Source organism: Pseudochaenichthys georgianus, chromosome 23 (assembly GCF_902827115.2).
Source record: "Pseudochaenichthys georgianus chromosome 23, fPseGeo1.2, whole genome shotgun sequence".
Classification (NCBI taxonomy): Eukaryota; Metazoa; Chordata; class Actinopteri; order Perciformes; family Channichthyidae; genus Pseudochaenichthys; species Pseudochaenichthys georgianus.
The window spans coordinates 1,006,205-1,028,782 of NC_047525.1; the positions used below are offsets into that span (position 1 = coordinate 1,006,205).

At 44.2% G+C, this 22,578-nt stretch overlaps 1 protein-coding gene across 1 annotated transcript in view; it reads left to right on the forward strand.

Annotated features, from left to right (window-relative positions):
- The window catches only part of mbtd1 (mbt domain containing 1), a 112,770-nt gene extending 91,340 nt beyond the window's left edge, over positions 1-21,430 (forward strand). Inside the window, exon 17 of the mRNA XM_071201837.1 lies at positions 21,346-21,430. Coding sequence (XP_071057938.1) covers positions 21,346-21,365 — 20 coding nt within the window. The 3' untranslated portion in view covers positions 21,366-21,430. The remainder of the gene's footprint in view (positions 1-21,345) is intronic.
- Positions 21,431-22,578: the final 1,148 nt, after the last annotated feature.

The following is a 22,578-nucleotide window of genomic DNA, read 5'->3' on the forward strand; positions in this document are numbered from 1 at the left end:
AAACCATTGGAATCACACATTGGTTGATCAGGTTTTCAACACACTGGCTCCATATCAAAATGTGAGAAGTCTATTCTCCAGGACAAAAGTCTGCTCTGCTGCCAGAAGCTGTCACGTCATGTTGTGGAAAAATGTAAATCAGCTTTACATCTTGAATGTTTTGTAGACTCACTGTGACATTTATTGGCAAATAATTTAACAGCTGGACTTTATATGGAAATCAGAGGCCGACACACCCTTCATCAAAGACACATCAGCCACCAGCCCTGCAAACATACTCCCATAATCTGCATACTTTATGGCTGTAGTGTGTTTTTATTTTGGTGTATAATGTTGTTATATTTACTGTGGATCACTTCTTATGTTCCTACAGGTATGGCGGATGTTCATGTGGTACTTACATGGTTTATAGGGGGTTTATAGGGGGTTTATAGGGGCTTTTAAATACTTAAATAGGATTTTTAATGACAAATTGCTTCTCTTAGACAGTTAAGGTAAAGCAAGACCCCTTTTTACAATGATAATCTCTAATAATCCAGTGATGGCTAAGCATTTTACAGGGCTTTTCTTTCAAAATATGTCATTCTGCATATCTTCGATTGAGGAATTGAAGTCGATCAGTTGCTCAAAATAGTCCTTGTCTTGCACACAATGTGATTTGTTTATCGAACCACGGTTCTGCAGGCTTCAATATAGGCTTGTCAGTTTGTTTACATTTCAAAATAACACTGACAGCTGATCAGTCAATCCCACCTGATGAATGTGGTGCAGCAGATACAGAAAGAAATGTAGAATGAGAAACCACAGAGGGGGCTGCCTTGAAGTGTGTGTGTGTGTGTGTGTGTGTGTGTGTGTGTGTGTGTGTGTGTGTGTGTGTGTGTGTGTGTGTGTGTGTGTGTGTGTGTTGTGTGTGTGTGTTGTGTGTGTGTGTGTGTGTGTGTGTGTGTGTGTGTGTGTGTGTGTGTGTGTTGTGTGTGTGTGTGTGTGTGTGTGTGTGTGTGTGTGTGTGTGTGTGACAGTAACTTGTATTGGCAGTGATGCTTCCAAATGGCAGGCTGAGTGATGCTCTGCTGTCGACACACAGAGATGGAGAGGAGAATAAAGCAGAGAGTTATTACTATGAGGAAGTTATCACGCTTTGAATCTCCTATAGTCTACAGTATACTCTGGTAATGTGGAGGAGGACATGTTATAAAGATTGATTCGAGTTTGTTTGCCATAGATCGCCAGTTTCACGCCTTTTAGTTTTCACTCTGAGTAAGGTCAGTAAGTTGTTAGTGCTGTGAGTTGAAGGCCTACTCACATTTGAGAAGTCTGTATTCTCTTACCTGGATTACTGACCTGTCCCCTGCTGCTTCTAAAGGTTAATGTGCAGTGTGAACCACACTTGGCTCGAATGTATATAAATATAAAACTAGATCTGTCAACGTTAACGCATTAACGCTCGCAATTCCACCTGGAACCTTAACATATTAAAAGAAAAAAAGAACGCAAATTCTAAGATTCTTACCATGAGGCAGTGAAAAGGCAAAGGAAGCGGAGGGTCGGCACAGACATCAGGAAGAACCAGTATTGGAAGAAGTACTCAGATCCTTTACATGAGTTAAGTACAAATACTATGGTCTTAAAATACTCTAGTAAAAGTCCTGATTTCTAAATGTTCCTTAAGTAAAAGTACAAAAGTATTAGCATCAAAATATACTGAAAGTACAAAAAGTAGTATTATTAGATCAATGTGTTACGCTTCTCAAAAGTACTCGTGATGCAGAATGGATATTTTCACAGTGTTACATTTTTATGGATGCATTTGTGGTTAAATTATACTGTTTTTAAACACGTAAGAGCATTTTAGTATTGTACACCTGTCGATTTTAGATACTTGAAATACTAGAGATCAGTTGTAACTGTGAGTGCTGAAATAAATGTAATGGAGTTAAAATGTGCCTCTGAAATGTAGTGGAGTAGAAGTATAAAGTGGCGATACATGGAAATACTCAAATAAAGTAAAAATATGTCAACAAAGTACTTAAGTACAATACCGGAGTGAATGTATTTAGTTACTACATTTGAAACATGTTCTACACTCGGTCGGTGAAGACAGAGACAAAGCGTGTCTAACATGCTCCAGCTTCCTGCCGTAGCAGAGGAGTGCGAGACAGAGGACGAGTCTCCACTGCAGAGAGTACGTCCTGTGTCGCTCACACGATACAGAGCGCATCACAGCGGGCGGTCCACGCTTCAGCTAAGGGATGGACGGGGTTCAGACTTCAGAAAGCATCAAAACTAAGCTGAGTTGTTATAATAAAGTAAAAAAGCCTCTCACGTTTGTCGTACATTTCTTTATTACAACACCACACGTGTATTTATTATAAAGCCAATAACGTGTAAGCTGATCTGGACATGTTTTATGTATCAGGGTTCATTAGCTGCTCCACCATGTGCTGTTCTGTATGTAAGTATGTGTGCAGTATGGACCGCTGAGCACACCTGTCAGCTCTCATCAGGTAGAGCTGAGTCTGTCCATCAGCTGGACCGCCTTCAATCACACATCTCTGGGGGTTTCAGCTACAACAACAGGATTCCAAATGAGAAGGGAGGTCAGAAACATCCGTTGACAGCAATGTATAAACTGGCCCACATGTATTCAAGTGGGGAGTCTTCTTGTACTTCTTTTTGGGGTGGCTATAGCTTGGGAACCAGATGGTCCCCGGCTGGTCGGCTAAAAGAGTCCTGTACGAACCAAACAGACAACAAGAGAACATGCAGTGTGGTCTGGATGCTGGATGCTGCCAGGTCGCCTGCAGGGTCCTCGGACAGAATGCTACAGTGTTGGATACATTACAATAGCCTACTCTGTAAGCCTTTCATGTCAGAAGATAGGAGATCAATGTGGTGGAGATATCATCTCTCAGGTAGAAGACCAGTCACAAGGTGCCACACAGGGGGGGAGACCAGGGACAAGGTCAGGGGTAGTGTCCTTTGACAGGGTCAGGGGTCAGTTATCTGATGACATGTATTCGTTGTAACTATTTGAAAGCAGACTCAGTGAGAGTTGTTGCACTCGGCTGTGGAGATGTTTGATTTCTGTCTGCTGTGTGACTCTCTGCAAGAGATGATGAAAGACTCTTTGACCAGTTCACTGCAAGAGTTCCCACCACAATGTGTCCAGGTCATGTGTGTGCGTGTGTGTAATGTAGGTGTTTTACTGTGAAACAACACATTTCTTGTGGTTTAATAAAAGTATCTCATCATTTGGGGTCAGCAGCTGCTGCGACTCTCTCTTCTGAATTGAATGAATAATGATCGCATTCATATCATGAACCCGACTGTAACACAAAGCTTACCCTCATGACATGCTTGATATCATGCAGTACATTTCTATTTACATGTAGCCCTTGTATTTGGCAGGCTTTGAATCACTCAGACAGCTCCTCTTAGGAAGGAGTCACTGATGGAGGTCAGAGTGAGAGCAGCATCACTGAAGCTCAGCCCGATGTGAAGCCAAAGGGCCACAGTCTGGAGAGATGGCCTCATCATGGTCATCAGCTGGTTTTAGACACAATTGAATCCCAAATGTTTACCCCTCCTGTCGTGTTCATTTCTTACTTGGGTGTTCCCGGTCATATGCTCTTACTTGAACACACACACCGTTCATCACAGCCACATGGTACACCCTTTGGAGCTGGAAACAATGTCCCACACTGCTGGTCGCATGAATAACTGCAGGGAAGAGACAACGTATAGACTCTGAAGATGTTTTCCAAAATGAACATGGATGTCGATGTGTGTGTTCTCTCCGATGGATGAACATAATCTGGGTTACCCATTCATTTCCTACGGCGGTCATCTTTGACCGGGAACATCACGGGTGGAACAAAGTTCACTAAACCTCTCAAAGTTCAATGCAAGTGGTGTTCAGCAATTGTATATGTTCCAAAGCGCACTGTGGAGAATATCATAAGACCTTGAAGCAATCAAATGTAAAACACAATATTTGTGTTTGATGAAAGTGGTGAATCAGTCAGATTCAACCCGAACACAACAACAACAACACTCAACCCCCCTAACACCAAAATCAATGGCAACACTGATCAGAATCTATAGGGCCGGAAGATCAGTATGCTTCCATTGTACTGGCTACATAAATAAGTAAACAGGAGGTAGGTTATCAAGGAGAGAATATGAGAACAGCATGGCGCATGGGAGAATAGGAGCATGAGGAATGGATGTAGCTTCCTGTGACAGCAGAGCAGCAGCCACTCATTAGAGTGCAGGAGACGCAGGTGAGGATACACACCACTCTGAGGGCGCCTGTTCACCGCATTTGTATTGGTGTATTAATTAAAAACATTTGTTTAAAGTTTTTTAAACCGTGTGTGTCCCACGTTTGAATGTTACATTACATTACATTGCATTTAGCTGACAGTTTAAACATGTCCTGGATGTAGGAAGGGCCAGATCCATTCACAGCATGGTACGCAAGTACCATTGTCTTGAAGTGGATTCTAGCAGTTACCGGAAGCCAGTGGAGGAGCGGTGTGGTGTGGGAACATTTAGGAAGGTTGAAGACCAGACGAGCCGCTGCATTCTGGATGAGCTGCAGAGGTCGGATGGCACATGCAGGTAGACCAGCCAGGAGGGAGTTGCAGTAGTCTAGGCGTGAGAAGACGAGAGCCTGGGCCAGAACCTGCGTGGCTTTCTGGGTCAGCTGGGGACGCATCCTCCTGATGTTGTAGAGCGTGTATCTGCAGCAGCGGGTTGTAGCAGCGATGTTTGCAGTGAAGGACAGGTTGTTATCTAGGATCACACCCAGATTCCTTGCAGTCTGAGTCGGGGAAACAACAGAGGTGCCGATGTTGATTGTTAAGTCAGGAAGGAAAAGCAGTTCAGTCTTGTCAAGGTTGAGCTTGAGGTGATGAGCAGACATCCACTGAGAGATGTTCGCTAGACAAACAGAGATGCGTGCGACGACCTGGGTCTCTGAGCGGGGAAAGGACAGAATTAGTTGGGTGTCGTCAGCGTAGCAGTGGTATGAAAAACCATGCGGGCTAATGACTGATCCGAGCGAGTTTGTGTACAAGGAGAAGAGGAGGGGACCAAGAACAGAGCCCTGAGGGACCCCTGTAATTAATTGACAAGGGTCGGACTCGGACCCTCTCCAAGTTACCCTGTAGGTACGGTCTTTGAGGTATGAGGTGAGGAGGGAAAGTGCAGAGCCTGAAACTCCAAGTTCTTGGAGAGCGAAGGAGGATCTGATGGTTCACCGTGTCGAATGCAGCAGACAGGTCCAACAGGATGATGACAGAGGAGAGGGAGGCTGCTTTAGCCGTGTGCAGTTCCTCAGAGACAGCAAGGAGGGCAGTTTCTGTGGAGTGACCTGCCTTGAAACCAGACTGGTGCGGATCCAGAAGGTTTTCTGATGGAGATAACAGGAGAGTTGTTTAAAGACAGCGCGTTCAAGTGTTTTAGACGGGAGGAGAGAGACAGGCCTGTAGTTTATAACATCAGACGGGTGAGAGTGGGTTTCTTTAGGAGAGGGTTTACTCTTGCCTCCTTGAGACTGTTTGGAAAGTGACCAGAAGTTAGAGAAGTGTTGATGAAATGGGAGAGAAACGGTAGAATATCAGGAGCGATAGTCTGAAGGAGGTTTGAGGGGATAGGGTTCAGAGGACAGGTGGTAGGGCGGGCAGAGGTAATGAGGGTAAGAACCTCACTTGGAGAGAGAGGGGGAAAGGAGGTCAGTGTGTGAGTGGAAGGAGGGTCTGGTGACCCAGCGGTGAGTAGAGGTGAGTCAGAAAAAGAAGAGCTCTTTTTTTCAAAGTAGTTAACAAAGTCGCTTGACAGAAGGGAGGAGGGGGAGGGGCTTTGGGGGGGGGGGTCCAAGAGGTGGAGAAGATGGAAAATAGTTTTTTGGGATTGGAATAGGAAGATTGGATCTTATCTTGAAAGAAAGTGCTTTTTGCCTGAGAGATCGAAGCAGAGAAAGAGGAGAGAGGAGATGATAGGTTAGGAGGTCGTCATGGTGTTTCCGCTCCGCTGCCTTAAGGATGGTTCTATTAGCACGCAGAATGTCCCTCCTTTACTCTGATATAAACCCCCCTGGCCATGCCCCTTTACTATTATTCTGTTTTATGAATTCATTTTGAGCAGGAACATCTCACAGTGACCATCAACTGGCGGCCTGCGGGCCACATCCGGCCCGCTAGACATTCTCATCCGGCCCGCACGACGGGGGTGACTGTGGCATTGGCGGAGTGGTTAGTGCGTTCGCCCCCCACTAATTTTTTTTATACAACGTCTTGTGAGTAATGTGCAGTACCGGAGTCCAACAGAGAGGCAGCAGCTGTGGGACAGTAGACTGCGTACTGCATAGCCTTCCATGCCTTGAAGAAGATGTGATCCTTCGTTGTGAAGAGTCTGTTTTATGCGCTCCGCAGTACCTGAGCGTGCTCCACTAGCACTCCCCCGGTCAACAACTTCAAAATTCTGTGCTATATAAAAATTGCTGGCCCGCAAAAGTGTCTATTGGATACATTTTGGTCCTTGGGCAAATGTAGTTGGTGATCCCTGGTCTACAAGAAGCAGAATAAGAATCATTTAAGGAGGAAGTGAGGAACAGGCACATGCTCATGAGGACCGGGCTAGTGCTCGTGAGGAAACTGAGATGGAGCGTTTAAGGTTAACTACAGTGGTGCGGGAAGCTGAATTGCAACAAGAGCGTTTCAAGTTGGACCTCATCGAAGACGGTAAGCTTTCTCTTGGGGTGTCCCCAGCAACTTTTGATTTAGCTTATAACCTGAGGTTGTTACCGAAATTTGATGAGAAGACTGTAGATTCTTTTTTTGGACTTTTTGAGCAACTTAGCCAAAGACGACAGTGGTCTGATTCAGAGAAAACATTGCTATTACAGTGTGTGTTAACTGGTAGGGCTCAATAAGCATTTTCTGCATTAAGTATGGCTGACAGTGAAGATTACTTAAGGGTAAAGACTGCAGTGATAAAAGCTTATGAGTTGGTGCCTGAGGCCTACCGTCAGCAGTTCAGGAAGCTAAGGAAGTCAGAAGGACAGACTTATGTTGAACTTGTTCGGGAGCTGACGATAAATTTCAATCGATGGGTCACGGCTTCCGAAGTAGTAAATCTTAATGATTTGAGGGAACTGTTCCTTCTTGAACAATTCAAAGATATCCTTCCAGAACGCGTTGCTACGTACTTGAATGAGTGTGACGAAGGGAACGTCGTCACTATGGACAGACGGCTTCAGGCCGGGTGATAGGGCACTTTATTAGCGTGATTGCACAGTATATGTTGTCTGTGGCTGATGATTGTGTGCACCTGGTGTCCTGTGGTGTCTCCTCCCCCTCACCGGTGTCTGGTTGTGCTGATTAGAGTGTGTGTATTTAGGCTCTGTTTCTCTGTCTGTTGAGAGGGCTGGGTGTGTGTGTGAGATCCTTGTGGCTGCAGGATGTGTGCAAGGAGAACCGCAGGATTGAGGCGGTGAACGTTGTGCCCATGATTTTAATAAATGCCCATGTCGGGTTATATTTTTGGACGTTCTGCCTCTGCCTCCTTGCTTGGTCTGGGCCGCTCAACGGTCGGCTTCACAATGAGCATAAGGTTAAAAATGTAACAGATGCCGGGGTGTTAGCTGATGAATACACGTTAACACACAAGTTTCACTCAGGGGAGAGATTTGACTGGGGGAGCAGAAATAACTGGTCTGGTGACCACAGAGGTAGAGTGGGTGAAGTGTTAAGGTCAGAGCAAAGGTCTGTGCATGGCTGGAGGGATAAAGTAGATCTAAATATTTGCAACTTTTGTTTGGGTAATGTAAAGATGAATGTCCGGAACTTAATGCAAAAACCAAGGGACTCCAAGATGGCCAGGTTCCCAGGCCTGTTGCCCTTGCAGCTCCTGCCCACAAAGTTGCTAGGGAAGAGGATATAGCGGCGGTTACACTCCATACTGCCCACAAGGTTGCTAGGGATGAGGCTAGGGATGAGGCTAGGGATGAGGCTATGGCTGCGGTTAAACTCCATACTACCCCGCAAACAGTTGCTGCTGCGGTTTCTAACTTGGGGACTAGCCCTGCAGGAGGTGAAGCCTCGCCCCTCCCTGATAGCAGAGGAATTTGATCCAGGTTATGCCCCTTTTATACGTCAAGGTTATGTGTCTTTGCAAGGAAGTGACAAGAAATTCCTTGTTAAGATACTGAGAGACACAGGTGCTTTGGATTCGTACATAAGTGAGGGTGTGTTAGAATCACTGTCAAGGATTTGCGGGAAAAGGTAGGACCCAAATGCAGACTACAAAAAGGTAAAGGTTACAAACAAAAGCGAGCTTTATTTAAAAGCTGAAAAACAAAAAAACATGGCATGAATCAAAAACATTGATAGTACAAGGTAGCAAGAATACACAAAACTGACCGTGACCACATGGAGGGAGGACAGGAGAGACAAACCAATGAACCGCCATGGAAACACAGGGGAAGGACTAGACTAAATACACAGAAGGGTAATCACAGGGACAAGACACAAGCTGGGCAGGGGAGGGAGAAACACAAGGGCAACAGGTGAACACAATGAGACAATCAGGACAACACCAGGGAATCTAACGACAGGGAGGAGGACCAGACAAAACACAAGGAGGAAGACAAAAACACCGAATGAAACAGCTTACAAAACCCATAACCAGACAGACAACACTAAAACCGTGACATAAACCTGGGAGTGTGACAGGGTTGTACTTCCATGTTCCTCGGAAACTGACACTGGAAGTTGTGTATTGTCTAGGGGGAGATGGGGATCTAGTTGCTGTCTGCTCCAAAGCATCGGTTGGTGTTGTCCTGTTGATTTAGGGCAGGGTGGAGGTTGCCATGGGAGTCCGGCCTTCTTCGCCTGTTCCAGGAGTGGCAGTCATCCTGGGTAATTGATTTGGCTGGTGGCAGACTCTGGCCCGATGTGCTCCTTCACCCAGTGGTATCCTCCAAGCCAGTGGTGAGAGACTTGCTGACCCTGAGAAAAAGCTGACAAAGGTATTTCCAGCATGTAACACATTGTTTTCAGCGTGTGCAGTAACACAAGCCCAGGCCTATAAGAGCAAGACCCAAAAAGGCAAATTCGGGGAATGTTGTTTTTCGTTGCCTGTTGTTCCATTGACTGTCTCTCGTAGTGAGTTGGTGAAGCTCTTGTCCCAGGTTCTCCCCGCCGAGGGAAATCACCAAACCCAAACCAGCGGTTATGAGATGTCCCTGTTTCTACAGCCTTTCCATTTAGACATCCGACATCTCAAAGGTTCCGAAAATACCTTACAAGCCATCATTAAGATTAAATAGGAAAATCATGAAAATTCAGATTTTTTTTTTTTTTTAAATACACGCCAGAAGGGTGACGAGTGTCAAATATCCTCATATGGAGGTTTGTAATGGCCATACGTGATGTATTTCCCCCCTGTTTACCATTCAATACAGTCATGAAAATTGCTTAGTTGCATGTACTTCCCCCTCTGTGTAGCATTTGATTGTGTTACGGCTGGGTCAAGAGTTCAGGACCTACAATGGCAGAGACAAGGTGGATGCAGTCTTGAACAAAGTTTAATAAGGGGAACAAAGGAAACGTAGCAACTAAAAAACAATCCACAAAACGAAGGTGGATCTAGTCAACGCTGGTGGCGGGCGGCAGCACTCAGGCTGGCTCGAGCAAACACTGGGAAAAGCAGTAGGAAAAAACAAGGTTACACTTCAACAAAAAACTCAGCAAGAGAAATCACACTTAACTAGGATAGACTACGACGATCAGCTCTACCGAGTGAGACGGAATTATCTGGCACTGGAGTGTGATACATGACCGGGGTTTTTATGGAGGAGTTGATTAGGTGAGAACAGGTGCTCCCCATTGTGAACCAGCTGCACCTTCTAACGAACACCACACTGCACGAAGAGAGAGAGAGAGAGAGAGCGAGAGAGGAGAGAGAGAGAGAGACCTCCCCCTCTTCATGTGTTTCTTTCTGGATACGCTTCTTGTCTTTTGTTATAACCGGTGTCAGATGCCTGTATCTGACAGGTGCTTTAACTCTTCATTAAACAACACAACTTTGGTTTAAACCTCTATATTTGTTTATTTCTTACCAATAGGTGATTCATTGTGAAATTTCCTCCACAGCTATCAGCAGTCGTTGGTAAAAAAAAAGCATTTTGCAGAACTTGTAAATGTTTACAGATATCAAAACGTGCTAGATAGCATGCACATTTTTTATTGTGGAGTTTTGATGCTCCTCTCTTTCGGAATATACTTTTTAAACTTTTTACAGGCTTTGGACTGTTGAATTAGACTGTTGAATTAGACTGTGTCGAATTAGACTGTGGAATTAGACTGTCGAATTAGACTGTCGAATTAGACTGTGGAATTAGACTGTGTCGAATTAGACTGTTGAATTAGACTGTCGAATTAGACTGTCGAATTAGACTGTGGAATTAGACTGTGTCGAATTAGACTGTGTCGAATTAGACTGTCGAATTAGACTGTGTCGAATTAGACTGTTGAATTAGACTGTCGAATTAGACTGTGTCGAATTAGACTGTCGAATTAGACTGTTGAAAACTCATTGCTTTGAGTTGATTAAACTTGATTTTGAATGACTTTTGACAAAAATTACTTTTCTCAATAAATATACTTATTAGTCATTAGCTTTAATAAAAACATAAATGGAATCATGAAAATTAACCAAAATGGATTGTTAATTCATTTGGTGTCATACTATTTAATAAACGCATTTTTAATGTACAATGTTATTATAATTCATGCCGTAAAACTACGCATTACAGTAGATGATAATAAGATGCAATAAGCTATAACTATATAGAGTTTGGTTTAAAATGGGATAAAAGCCAAAGTTATTAATGATATTTGAAAGGGTTTGATGAGCATAAGCAATCCCATACTGTACTTCTCTAAACTCACAGAGGCATGTAACTGGAGCTTTCTGAACCATTGGAATCACACATTGGTTGATCAGGTTTTCAACACACTGGCTCCATATCAAAATGTGAGAAGTCTATTCTCCAGGACAAAAGTCTGCTCTGCTGCCAGAAGCTGTCACGTCATGTTGTGGAAAATGTAAATCAGCTTTACATCTTGAATGTTTTGTAGACTCACTGTGACATTTATTGGCAAATAATTTAACAGCTGGACTTTATATGGAAATCAGAGGCCGACACACCCTTCATCAAAGACACATCAGCCACCAGCCCTGCAAACATACTCCCATAATCTGCATACTTTATGGCTGTAGTGTGTTTTTATTTTGGTGTATAATGTTGTTATATTTACTGTGGATCACTTCTTATGTTCCTACAGGTATGGCGGATGTTCATGTGGTACTTACATGGTTTATAGGGGTTTATAGGGGGTTTATAGGGGCTTTTAAATACTTAAATAGGATTTTTAATGACAAATTGCTTCTCTTAGACAGTTAAGGTAAAGCAAGACCCCTTTTTACAATGATAATCTCTAATAATCCAGTGATGGCTAAGCATTTTACAGGGCTTTTCTTTCAAAATATGTCATTCTGCATATCTTCGATTGAGGAATTGAAGTCGATCAGTTGCTCAAAATAGTCCTTGTCTTGCACACAATGTGATTTGTTTATCGAACCACGGTTCTGCAGGCTTCAATATAGGCTTGTCAGTTTTGTTTACATTTCAAAATAACACTGACAGCTGATCAGTCAATCCCACCTGATGAATGTGGTGCAGCAGATACAGAAAGAAATGTAGAATGAGAAACCACAGAGGGGGCTGCCTTGAAGTGTGTGTGTGTGTGTGTGTGTGTGTGTGTGTGTGTGTGTGTGTGTGTGTGTGTGTGTGTGTGTGTGTGTGTGTGTGTGTGTGTGTGTGTGTGTGTGTGTGTGTGTGTGTGTGTGTGTGTGTGTGTGTGTGTGTGTGTGTGTGTGTGTGTGTGTGTGTGTGTGTGTGTGTGTGTGTGTGTGTGTGTGTGTGTGTGTGTGTGTGTGTGTGTGTGTCAGTAACTTGTATTGGCAGTGATGCTTCCAAATGGCAGGCTGAGTGATGCTCTGCTGTCGACACACAGAGATGGAGAGGAGAATAAAGCAGAGAGTTATTACTATGAGGAAGTTATCACGCTTTGAATCTCACTATAGTCTACAGTATACTCTGGTAATGTGGAGGAGGACATGTTATAAAGATTGATTCGAGTTTGTTTGCCATGATCGCCAGTTTCACGCCTTTTAGTTTTCACTCTGAGTAAGGTCAGTAAGTTGTTAGTGCTGTGAGTTGAAGGCCTACTCACATTTGAGAAGTCTGTATTCTCTTACCTGGATTACTGACCTGTCCCCTGCTGCTTCTAAAGGTTAATGTGCAGTGTGAACCACACTTGGCTCGAATGTATATAAATATAAACTAGATCTGTCAACGTTAACGCATTAACGCTCGCAATTCACCTGGAAACCTTAACATATTAAAGAAAAAAAGAACGCAAATTCTAAGATTCTTACCATGAGGCAGTGAAAAGGCAAAGGAAGCGGAGGGTCGGCACAGACATCAGGAAGAACCAGTATTGGAAGAAGTACTCAGATCCTTTACATGAGTTAAGTACAAATACTATGGTCTTAAAATACTCTAGTAAAAGTCCTGATTTCTAAATGTTCCTTAAGTAAAAGTACAAAAGTATTAGCATCAAAATATACTGAAAGTACAAAAAGTAGTATTATTAGATCAATGTGTTACGCTTCTCAAAAGTACTCGTGATGCAGAATGGATATTTTCACAGTGTTACATTTTTATGGATGCATTTGTGGTTAAATTATACTGTTTTTAAACACGTAAGAGCATTTTAGTATTGTACACCTGTCGATTTTAGATACTTGAAATACTAGAGATCAGTTGTAACTGTGAGTGCTGAAATAAATGTAATGGAGTTAAAATGTGCCTCTGAAATGTAGTGGAGTAGAAGTATAAAGTGGCGATACATGGAAATACTCAAATAAAGTAAAAATATGTCAACAAAGTACTTAAGTACAATACCGGAGTGAATGTATTTAGTTACTACATTTGAAACATGTTCTACACTCGGTCGGTGAAGACAGAGACAAAGCGTGTCTAACATGCTCCAGCTTCCTGCCGTAGCAGAGGAGTGCGAGACAGAGGACGAGTCTCCACTGCAGAGAGTACGTCCTGTGTCGCTCACACGATACAGAGCGCATCACAGCGGGCGGTCCACGCTTCAGCTAAGGGATGGACGGGGTTCAGACTTCAGAAAGCATCAAAACTAAGCTGAGTTGTTATAATAAGTAAAAAGCCTCTCACGTTTGTCGTACATTTCTTTATTACAACACCACACGTGTATTTATTATAAAGCCAATAACGTGTAAGCTGATCTGGACATGTTTTATGTATCAGGGTTCATTAGCTGCTCCACCATGTGCTGTTCTGTATGTAAGTATGTGTGCAGTATGGACCGCTGAGCACACCTGTCAGCTCTCATCAGGTAGAGCTGAGTCTGTCCATCAGCTGGACCGCCTTCAATCACACATCTCTGGGGGTTTCAGCTACAACAACAGGATTCCAAATGAGAAGGGAGGTCAGAAACATCCGTTGACAGCAATGTATAAACTGGCCCACATGTATTCAAGTGGGGAGTCTTCTTGTACTTCTTTTTGGGGTGGCTATAGCTTGGGAACCAGATGGTCCCCGGCTGGTCGGCTAAAAGAGTCCTGTACGAACCAAACAGACAACAAGAGAACATGCAGTGTGGTCTGGATGCTGGATGCTGCCAGGTCGCCTGCAGGGTCCTCGGACAGAATGCTACAGTGTTGGATACATTACAATAGCCTACTCTGTAAGCCTTTCATGTCAGAAGATAGGAGATCAATGTGGTGGAGATATCATCTCTCAGGTAGAAGACCAGTCACAAGGTGCCACACAGGGGGGGAGACCAGGGACAAGGTCAGGGGTAGTGTCCTTTGACAGGGTCAGGGGTCAGTTATCTGATGACATGTATTCGTTGTAACTGTTTGAAAGCAGACTCAGTGAGAGTTGTTGCACTCGGCTGTGGAGATGTTTGATTTCTGTCTGCTGTGTGACTCTCTGCAAGAGATGATGAAAGACTCTTTGACCAGTTCACTGCAAGAGTTCCCACCACAATGTGTCCAGGTCATGTGTGTGCGTGTGTGTAATGTAGGTGTTTTACTGTGAAACAACACATTTCTTGTGGTTTTAATAAAGTATCTCATCATTTGGGGTCAGCAGCTGCTGCGACTCTCTCTTCTGAATTGAATGAATAATGATCGCATTCATATCATGAACCCGACTGTAACACAAAGCTTACCCTCATGACATGCTTGATATCATGCAGTACATTTCTATTTACATGTAGCCCTTGTATTTGGCAGGCTTTGAATCACTCAGACAGCTCCTCTTAGGAAGGAGTCACTGATGGAGGTCAGAGTGAGAGCAGCATCACTGAAGCTCAGCCCGATGTGAAGCCAAAGGGCCACAGTCTGGAGAGATGGCCTCATCATGGTCATCAGCTGGTTTTAGACACAATTGAATCCCAAATGTTTACCCCTCCTGTCGTGTTCATTTCTTACTTGGGTGTTCCCGGTCATATGCTCTTACTTGAACACACACACCGTTCATCACAGCCACATGGTACACCCTTTGGAGCTGGAAACAATGTCCCACACTGCTGGTCGCATGAATAACTGCAGGGAAGAGACAACGTATAGACTCTGAAGATGTTTTCCAAAATGAACATGGATGTCGATGTGTGTGTTCTCTCCGATGGATGAACATAATCTGGGTTACCCATTCATTTCCTACGGCGGTCATCTTTGACCGGGAACATCACGGGTGGAACAAAGTTCACTAAACCTCTCAAAGTTCAATGCAAGTGGTGTTCAGCAATTGTATATGTTCCAAAGCGCACTGTGGAGAATATCATAAGACCTTGAAGCAATCAAATGTAAAACACAATATTTGTGTTTGATGAAAGTGGTGAATCAGTCAGATTCAACCCGAACACAACAACAACAACACTCAACCCCCCTAACACCAAAATCAATGGCAACACTGATCAGAATCTATAGGGCCGGAAGATCAGTATGCTTCCATTGTACTGGCTACATAAATAAGTAAACAGGAGGTAGGTTATCAAGGAGAGAATATGAGAACAGCATGGCGCATGGGAGAATAGGAGCATGAGGAATGGATGTAGCTTCCTGTGACAGCAGAGCAGCAGCCACTCATTAGAGTGCAGGAGACGCAGGTGAGGATACACACCACTCTGAGGGCGCCTGTGATAGGAGGAGGCCCGCATGATCACACAGTAAACCAAATGAAAGCACACCGGGTACTTGGTATTCATGGCAGTCTATGTCCTTGTAACGGCATGGAGTTTTGGTTTTATCTCATTGGAGAATCTCATCCATTATTTAGAATGCAGGCGCAAACCTACAGCAATAATTCCTGCCTCTGCTCTCTTCCTCTCGCACACTTTCTGTACTCCTCTCTCCCCAGACGCATGCTCTCTAATATCCCTCAACAAGCCCTGGACAGGCTCTGGCAGCAGTACACACACTTAAAGACGACTGAGAGAAAGTGATGGGATCAGAGAGGGGTGTGAAGTTTCCTCAGATGAGTTTACGAGGCAGAAGCTTGACTGGGTCATCATTGTTTGTTCATTTCCTGTCAGCTGCTCTATTATTCATGTGCACACTTTAATGGTGTGATTTTTCCTCTGTGGAATCAGGCTGACCTTCTGCTGACTCCAGGCGTGCACTCTCCAAATGTCCCATGAGGCCACCATACTTTCACATTCTGCCTTTCATGTTGATGATCTTATTATATGTTTATTATTATGTTATGTTTATTTCCTCTCTGAAGAACCAGCACCTTACCGTGGTAGAGAGGTTTGTGTGCCCTGATGAACCTGGGGGCTGTGTTGTCTGGAACCTTGTGTTCCTGGTAGGGTCTCCCATGGCAAATTGGTCTCAGGCAAGGGGCCAGACTAAGATTGGTTCAAAAGACCTCATGAAAGACGACACAAGAAGTGAGGATACCCGGCCCGGAGGAAGCCCGGGGTCCCCTTCTGGAGCCAGGCCCAGAAGGAGGACTCGTCGGCGAGCGTCTGGTGGCCGGGCTTGCCACGGAGCCCGGCCGGGCCCAGCCCGAAAAGGCAACGTGGGCAACACCTCCGCTTCTCCGTCCCGCGGGCCCACCACCTACGGGAAACATCGATGGGGTCGGGTGCGCTGCCAGACGGGTGGCAGTGAAAGCGGAGGGTCTCGACGGACCAGACCCGGGCGGCAGAAGCTGGCTTTGGGGACGTGGAACGTCACCTCTCTGGGGGGGAAGGAGCCGGAGCTTGTGCGGGAGGTGGAGCGGTACCAGTTGGATCTGGTTGGGCTCACCTCTACGCACAGCGTCGGCTCTGGAACCTTACTTCTGGATAGGGGTTGGACTCTATTCTTCTCCGGAGTTGCTCAAGGTGTGAGGCGCCGGGCGGGTGTGGGGATACTCACAAGTCCCCGGTTAGGTGCTTCGTTGTTGGAGTTTACCCCAGTGGACGAGAGGGTCGCCTCCCTACGCCTGCGGGTTATGGGGGGGAAACTCTGACTGTTGTGTGTGCTTATGCACCCAACAGCAGTTCAGAGTATTCGGCCTTCTTGGAGACCCTGGAAAGAGTCCTGTATGGGGCTCCTGAAGGGGACTCTTTAATCTTGCTGGGAGACTTCAACGCACGTGTGGGCAATGATGGAGACACTTGGAGGGGCGTGATTGGGAGGAACTTTGACCTCCTTGTGTCTCTTGAACTGTTACATTACTGTTACTGTATGTTGCTGTGCTGCATGTTTCCAAAGATCTGACCTGAGGTGCTTTTCTTTTTCTCCGTTTGAATAAGTAATGTGTTAAAGCCCTGTGAGCTTATGAAAAGTGCTATACTAATAAAGCTTTATTATTATTATTATGATTATTATTATTATTATTATTATTATTATTATTATTATTATTATCCAAATCCTGAGTCTAGGGACTAGCATGAGTTGACCAACAGGGGGCACTGTTGGTTTGGAGTGAGTCTCTCATCAACACCTGATGTTAGAAATAGACCTATGATGAACACTGAGAGGCTTCATTAGGAGTATTGTCTGAATGTCCTCAAAGATTGATCCCAGAGGCAAAACCTGAGAAATATGCCTTTTGAATCATCAGGTGCAGCAGGAGGGAAGGATCTAGAACCTTCTCACCTGACACGCTGTGTGTTGGTCCTTTAGCTTATTGATTGGTGCCTGTTTGCACTCAGAACAATTAGCAGCCAACGATCATCCAGTGAGCAGATACTGAGACTCACTAAAGCGTGATGTTGACCGGCCCTTTCCCTGTTTTAAAAGTGTGGCGTGAGAGGAGTCTTTATTTGTTTGCCCTTGACTCGGCTCAGGTGTCCTTTGCAGAAAAGAGCAAGGTCATATCAGAATAGAGTGGTTCTTTAAATCTGATGAACAGCCTTTCTTTTCTTCCCATGCCGGGCCCTTCTCCCATGTGATAAGCACACACGTTGTGATGTGATGTGACATTTCCAGACAATCAATAATTTAGTGTGCAGCAGGTTTTTGTGTCTGACTTAAATACGTGTCAGACGAGCACTCTCTGCTGAATGTGAATATACTAAGAGCTGTTATTTTTATTTGAAATGTGGCACAATAGAATAGTGGTTTCATGCCTTCATATTGTAATATGTAACTCAGAGAACTCAAAGCCATGAATGTAACCAGGATTCAAACATTCAAAGGCTTTATTGTCATATGCATTTACTAGAGTGGAGCTATGGCAATGAAAACCTTAAGTCCCAGGATCCTCCAACAAGGCCACATGAATAGATATAGGAAATACAACCATTTTAAATAACAATTAAAAAAAAGTGCAAGAACAAATGTAGTAGAAATAAAATAGCACTAGATTATGTTGTGAGACTAATATGCAAGTAATGCAGATGAATTAAACTATATACATGCAATGAGCTCAGTGACCAACTAAATGCAGGAGTCTATGTACATGTACATAGAATAAGATAAACAAGAACAGAATGTAAAATTAAATACTGTACAGTGAAATACAATTCAGTTTATTGTAGTAATAAATGGTTTCTATGAGTTCTGGTTGACTGCCAGACACAGTAATAGCTGGACTATATCCGTGTATTGCATAAACACATGGCAGTCAGGAAGAGTTCACTTTTCAGCCCTCTCACTCATCATAAGGTTGGATGCACACAAGTCTGGAATACAAACTCTGAATTCAGCAACATGACTTCACACAGACGAGACAAGCTACTACTTTATTCAACATGAGCACTGTGATGTTATTAAAAATCACAAATGTGTTGTGCCCAGATACTAGAACAAAATACCGTACATTTAGACAACGTTGAATGTGAGTCTGTGAGATGTGTTGCATATTTAAAACTGCATATCTTTTTTACCATTGGTTTCTATTTTTAATGTCACTTACCTATTGTCTGACTGCTGCTGCCTGTTACCCAAATACACGCACACGCACGCACACGCACGCACGCACACGCACGCACGCACGCACGCACGCACGCACACACACACACACACACACACTTCCCCTACATGCACTTCCAGTCTCCTTATCTCTTTGAGTATTTTGGGAGAACATCTTTAGAGTAGCTGGAATATTTCTCTTTGGGCTCTTCACTCTCAGCAAGGTAAAGGACACTTCTCTCCTAAATCTGCTCCCTGGAGCCCGGACTCACTCAAAGAAAAGACTTTAGGTTACATCACTGCGCCTTCTTCATGAGAGTGAAGCTTGTAGACCAGCACCTGTGAAGCAGGGTTGAGTTGTAAGGGGCTGTGTGAAAAATATTGGGCTTCCTCATCAAACATCACACACATGTATTTACTCTTCCCTCCTTTTTTTGCCTATGATGTTTAAATATGTTTCTTTATAATAATAATAATATTAATACATTTATTTTGGGGGGCGCCTTTCATAACACCCAAGGACACCTTACAGGGTTACAGATTTACAATTTTATCGTACAAATTAAAACAGTGGATTTAGTGAAGTATCAGCCGGGGTAAGACAAGACAAACAACAGGAAATTGACTACAAAAGGACGCAGGGTAGAGATTATAAAGAAAATGCCAGTTTGAACAGGTGGGTTTTGAATGTTGTTATGGAATCAGACTGTCGGATGTGTCGTGGCAGGGTGTTCCAGAGTCTGGGAGCAGAGCAGCTGAAAGCTCGAGCACCCATGGTTATGGTTTGGTTATGTGAAACCTATTTAAAAAAAAATCATTTAGAAACTTTAGTAGCTACTATGTGTTTTTGCAAGATTTCTGTTCATGTTCATAGCTTTGCCTCGTACCCTTCTATTTCAGTTCTGTTACTAAAGTGCTGATTCTGGATCTGGCCCTTTAAATGTAACCGAGCTGCTGCTGGCTACGCCCCTTTGGAGCTTCTGCTGGCCACGCCCCTTTGAAGCATCCACATGCAAGCAGTGAGCTCTGTGAAGAGAAGGCTGTCTACCAGCAGAAACTCAGCTAAACACTGCCGTGATTAAACACCATATTATGTCCCAAACCACATCAAGCATTATTTCTGAAACAGTATGGAGCTCAAACGCTTTCTCTCGCACGGGTTTACCACAAGGTGAGTACCTTTTTATAGCCGGCTTCTTTACACATACTCTCTCAAGTACAGGTTAGCTCTGAGTGTTGCTGCGTTCACACCGGATATGTATAGGCCGTTGTTGTGAGTGTGGAATGAGCATATACAACGTTAGCTTAGCCTGGTCGACCCGATCTTCATTCAGAAAACACGCATTTTAAAAGGTTTTTCGCCTGCCGTCTGTCTGCAGACTTGTCAAGCATTAATTCATGGTTTTTACTAACCGGTATCAGTATGTTGTTACTTCGGCATCATTTAGAAACGTGTATTACAATTTAATCATGGTAAAATATATTCATTTTGTTGTAGCTGTAGCTCCCGAGCCAGCGCGTCTTGTTTGAATGATGCGAGTAAACACAGCTGGCAGCCGCGGTGAAACTCGAGAGTTTAGAGCGATGTGATAGGAGCGATTGGAGCGAAGCGATTGGAGCGAAGCGAATATTCGCATCGCGTCTGGTGTGAACGCAGCATTAGCGATGCTTGCTAATGTAAACACAGACCATATTACTTCAAAAACACTTCGCGCATTGTTTCTGATACAACAACATTTCTGATGGAGGACGATAGGTTGGGACGTGGGCGGGACGTTGCCAGGAGTTCAACGTAAAGCCTGCCCACATTTTTGTAATGGCGTCATGACCGTAGCAAATCGCAAACCGTTTTTAGAGATGTGGGTAAGGAGGAAAAGAGAGGGTTGTATTTTCTGAGTCTCCTTAGACCGGGAACACTTATTTATGTATAAAATACATAACAAAGTGCATTTTGGATGATAGGTGACCTTTAAATGCAGTCCACTTACCATTTATGGAATATATTCATGTTCTGGGGATCAGTAGAACCATCACCAGCGAGGTGATCTTCCTCCCACAGAGAACTTGCTGAATCCCTCTGTCCGCCATTTCGAGCCTCAATATCTCAGACCAGCTAACAGAGCCTTGTAAAGCGACGCACTTTTTCGGTTGTTGTGGGGGATCAGGGTCCAACTCGCACTGAGGGAGTAGCAAGCCAATTGGCTGATGCAGAGTGAAGTGTACCTGCTGGAGTGTATGGTTTAACTATGTCCTGGATGTAGGAAGGGCCTGATCCATTTACAGTACTGGGGGCCAGTACCAGCTGAAGCAGATTTAGGCAGCCACTTGTTGGCAGTGATGTGAGCGAAGGATTGGGGAAGTTGGAGAACTTAGGTAGTTTGAATACTGGTCGGGCTGCTTCATAATGGAGGAGCAGTTGAAGTCAGATAGCACTTCTGGGTCTGCTCTCTGTTCCAAGAGTAAGAACTAAACATGGAGAAACAGCGTTTAGCTAGAATTAAGACTATCTGGAACAAACTCCCTGAATCCTGCAGGTCTGCTGCAACTGTTAATACTTTAAAATCCAGACTAAAAACGTATATTTTTTTGCCGCTGCATTTGAGTGAGCTGTTTATATCCACACTGCAGTATGGCTTTTATTCATGTATTTTATACCTGTTGTGTTTATTTTATTATCTTTGCTTTTTAATGCCTGTTTTTAAATGCCATTTTATTATGTGTTTCTGCTGTATTTATTCTTAAATGTCTTTTATTTTGTAAAGCACTTTGAATTGCCGTGTGCTGAAAGGTGCTAAATAAATAAACTTGCCTTGCCTTGACTTGCAGGTAGACCAGCCAGGAGGTAGTTGCAGTTCTCAAGGCGTGAGATGAAAAGAGCCTGGACCTCGACCTGCAATGCCTTATTGGTCAGTACTGGTCTTATACGCCTGATGATCCTTGCAGAATGAGGCAGGGAAACAACAGCGGTGTCAATGTTAATAGATAGGTCATGGATGGCAGACTCCTTACCTGTTCTGTCTTGTTTAGTTTGAGCTTCAAGTGGTGAGCAGACGTCCACTGAGATGTCAGCCAGACAGAAAGAGATATGTGTGACTACCTGAGTTACAGACTGGGTAAAAGATAGAATCTCTTGTGTGTCCTCTGCGGAGCTGTGGTAGGAGAAGCCATGAGAGCAAATCATTGTTGGGTGTACAGAGACAAAAAGGAGGGAACCCAGGACAGAACCCTGTAGAATCCCAGTGAGTTGACAGATTAGACAAAAAACAAACGCTCTCCAAATTACCCTGTAGCTGCGGTCTTTGAGGTAGGATAAGAGCAGGGAGAGCGTAGAGGCTGAGACCCCCAGTTCTGTTGATTTACTGTAACAACAAAGCAGAGAGGTTCAGAAGGATGACGACAGAGAGGCAGCTAGCCGTTCCTCAGTGACCGTGAGGTGGTCAGTCTCGGTTGAGTGGCCTTCCTTAGAACCGGACTTGTGCAGATCAAAAAGGTTTTTCTGATGAAGGTGAAAAGAGAGTTGATTAAAGACAGCAGTTCAAGTGAAGAGAGGCAGGTCTGTAGTTCTTTTCACATCAAAAGGGTTTCTTTAGAATAGGATTCACTGTGTTTCATGAGATGGGTGAAAAAAGAAAGAAGATCAGAAGCAATAGACTGATAATGACAGGGGATAGGGTCCAGAGGACAGGTGGTAGGGCTAAGGGTAAGAACCTCGTTTGGAAAGAGGTGGCACAAAGAAGTTAGAGTGGAGGAAAGTGATGTGGCATGACTGCTGCTGAGCCCATAGTCCAGGGTTTACTGCTTCAACAATTCCAATTCCAAACCGCCCCCTACACCCTACCCCTACACACTACCCCTCTGTTTGCGCGTTCGCACGGAGGGACTGCCACATTAAGTGCTGTTCCAAACCAACAAGTGTTGAGGGGGAGTGGGTTATCAAGCCCTCCAACAGCGAGTCTGCATCACACCTGACTTCACCTGCTGCACTACCTGACCGGACTCAACACTGGGTCTGTCCGTCATGAAACAAGCTGTTTACAAACAGTTCCGTGGAAACATTCA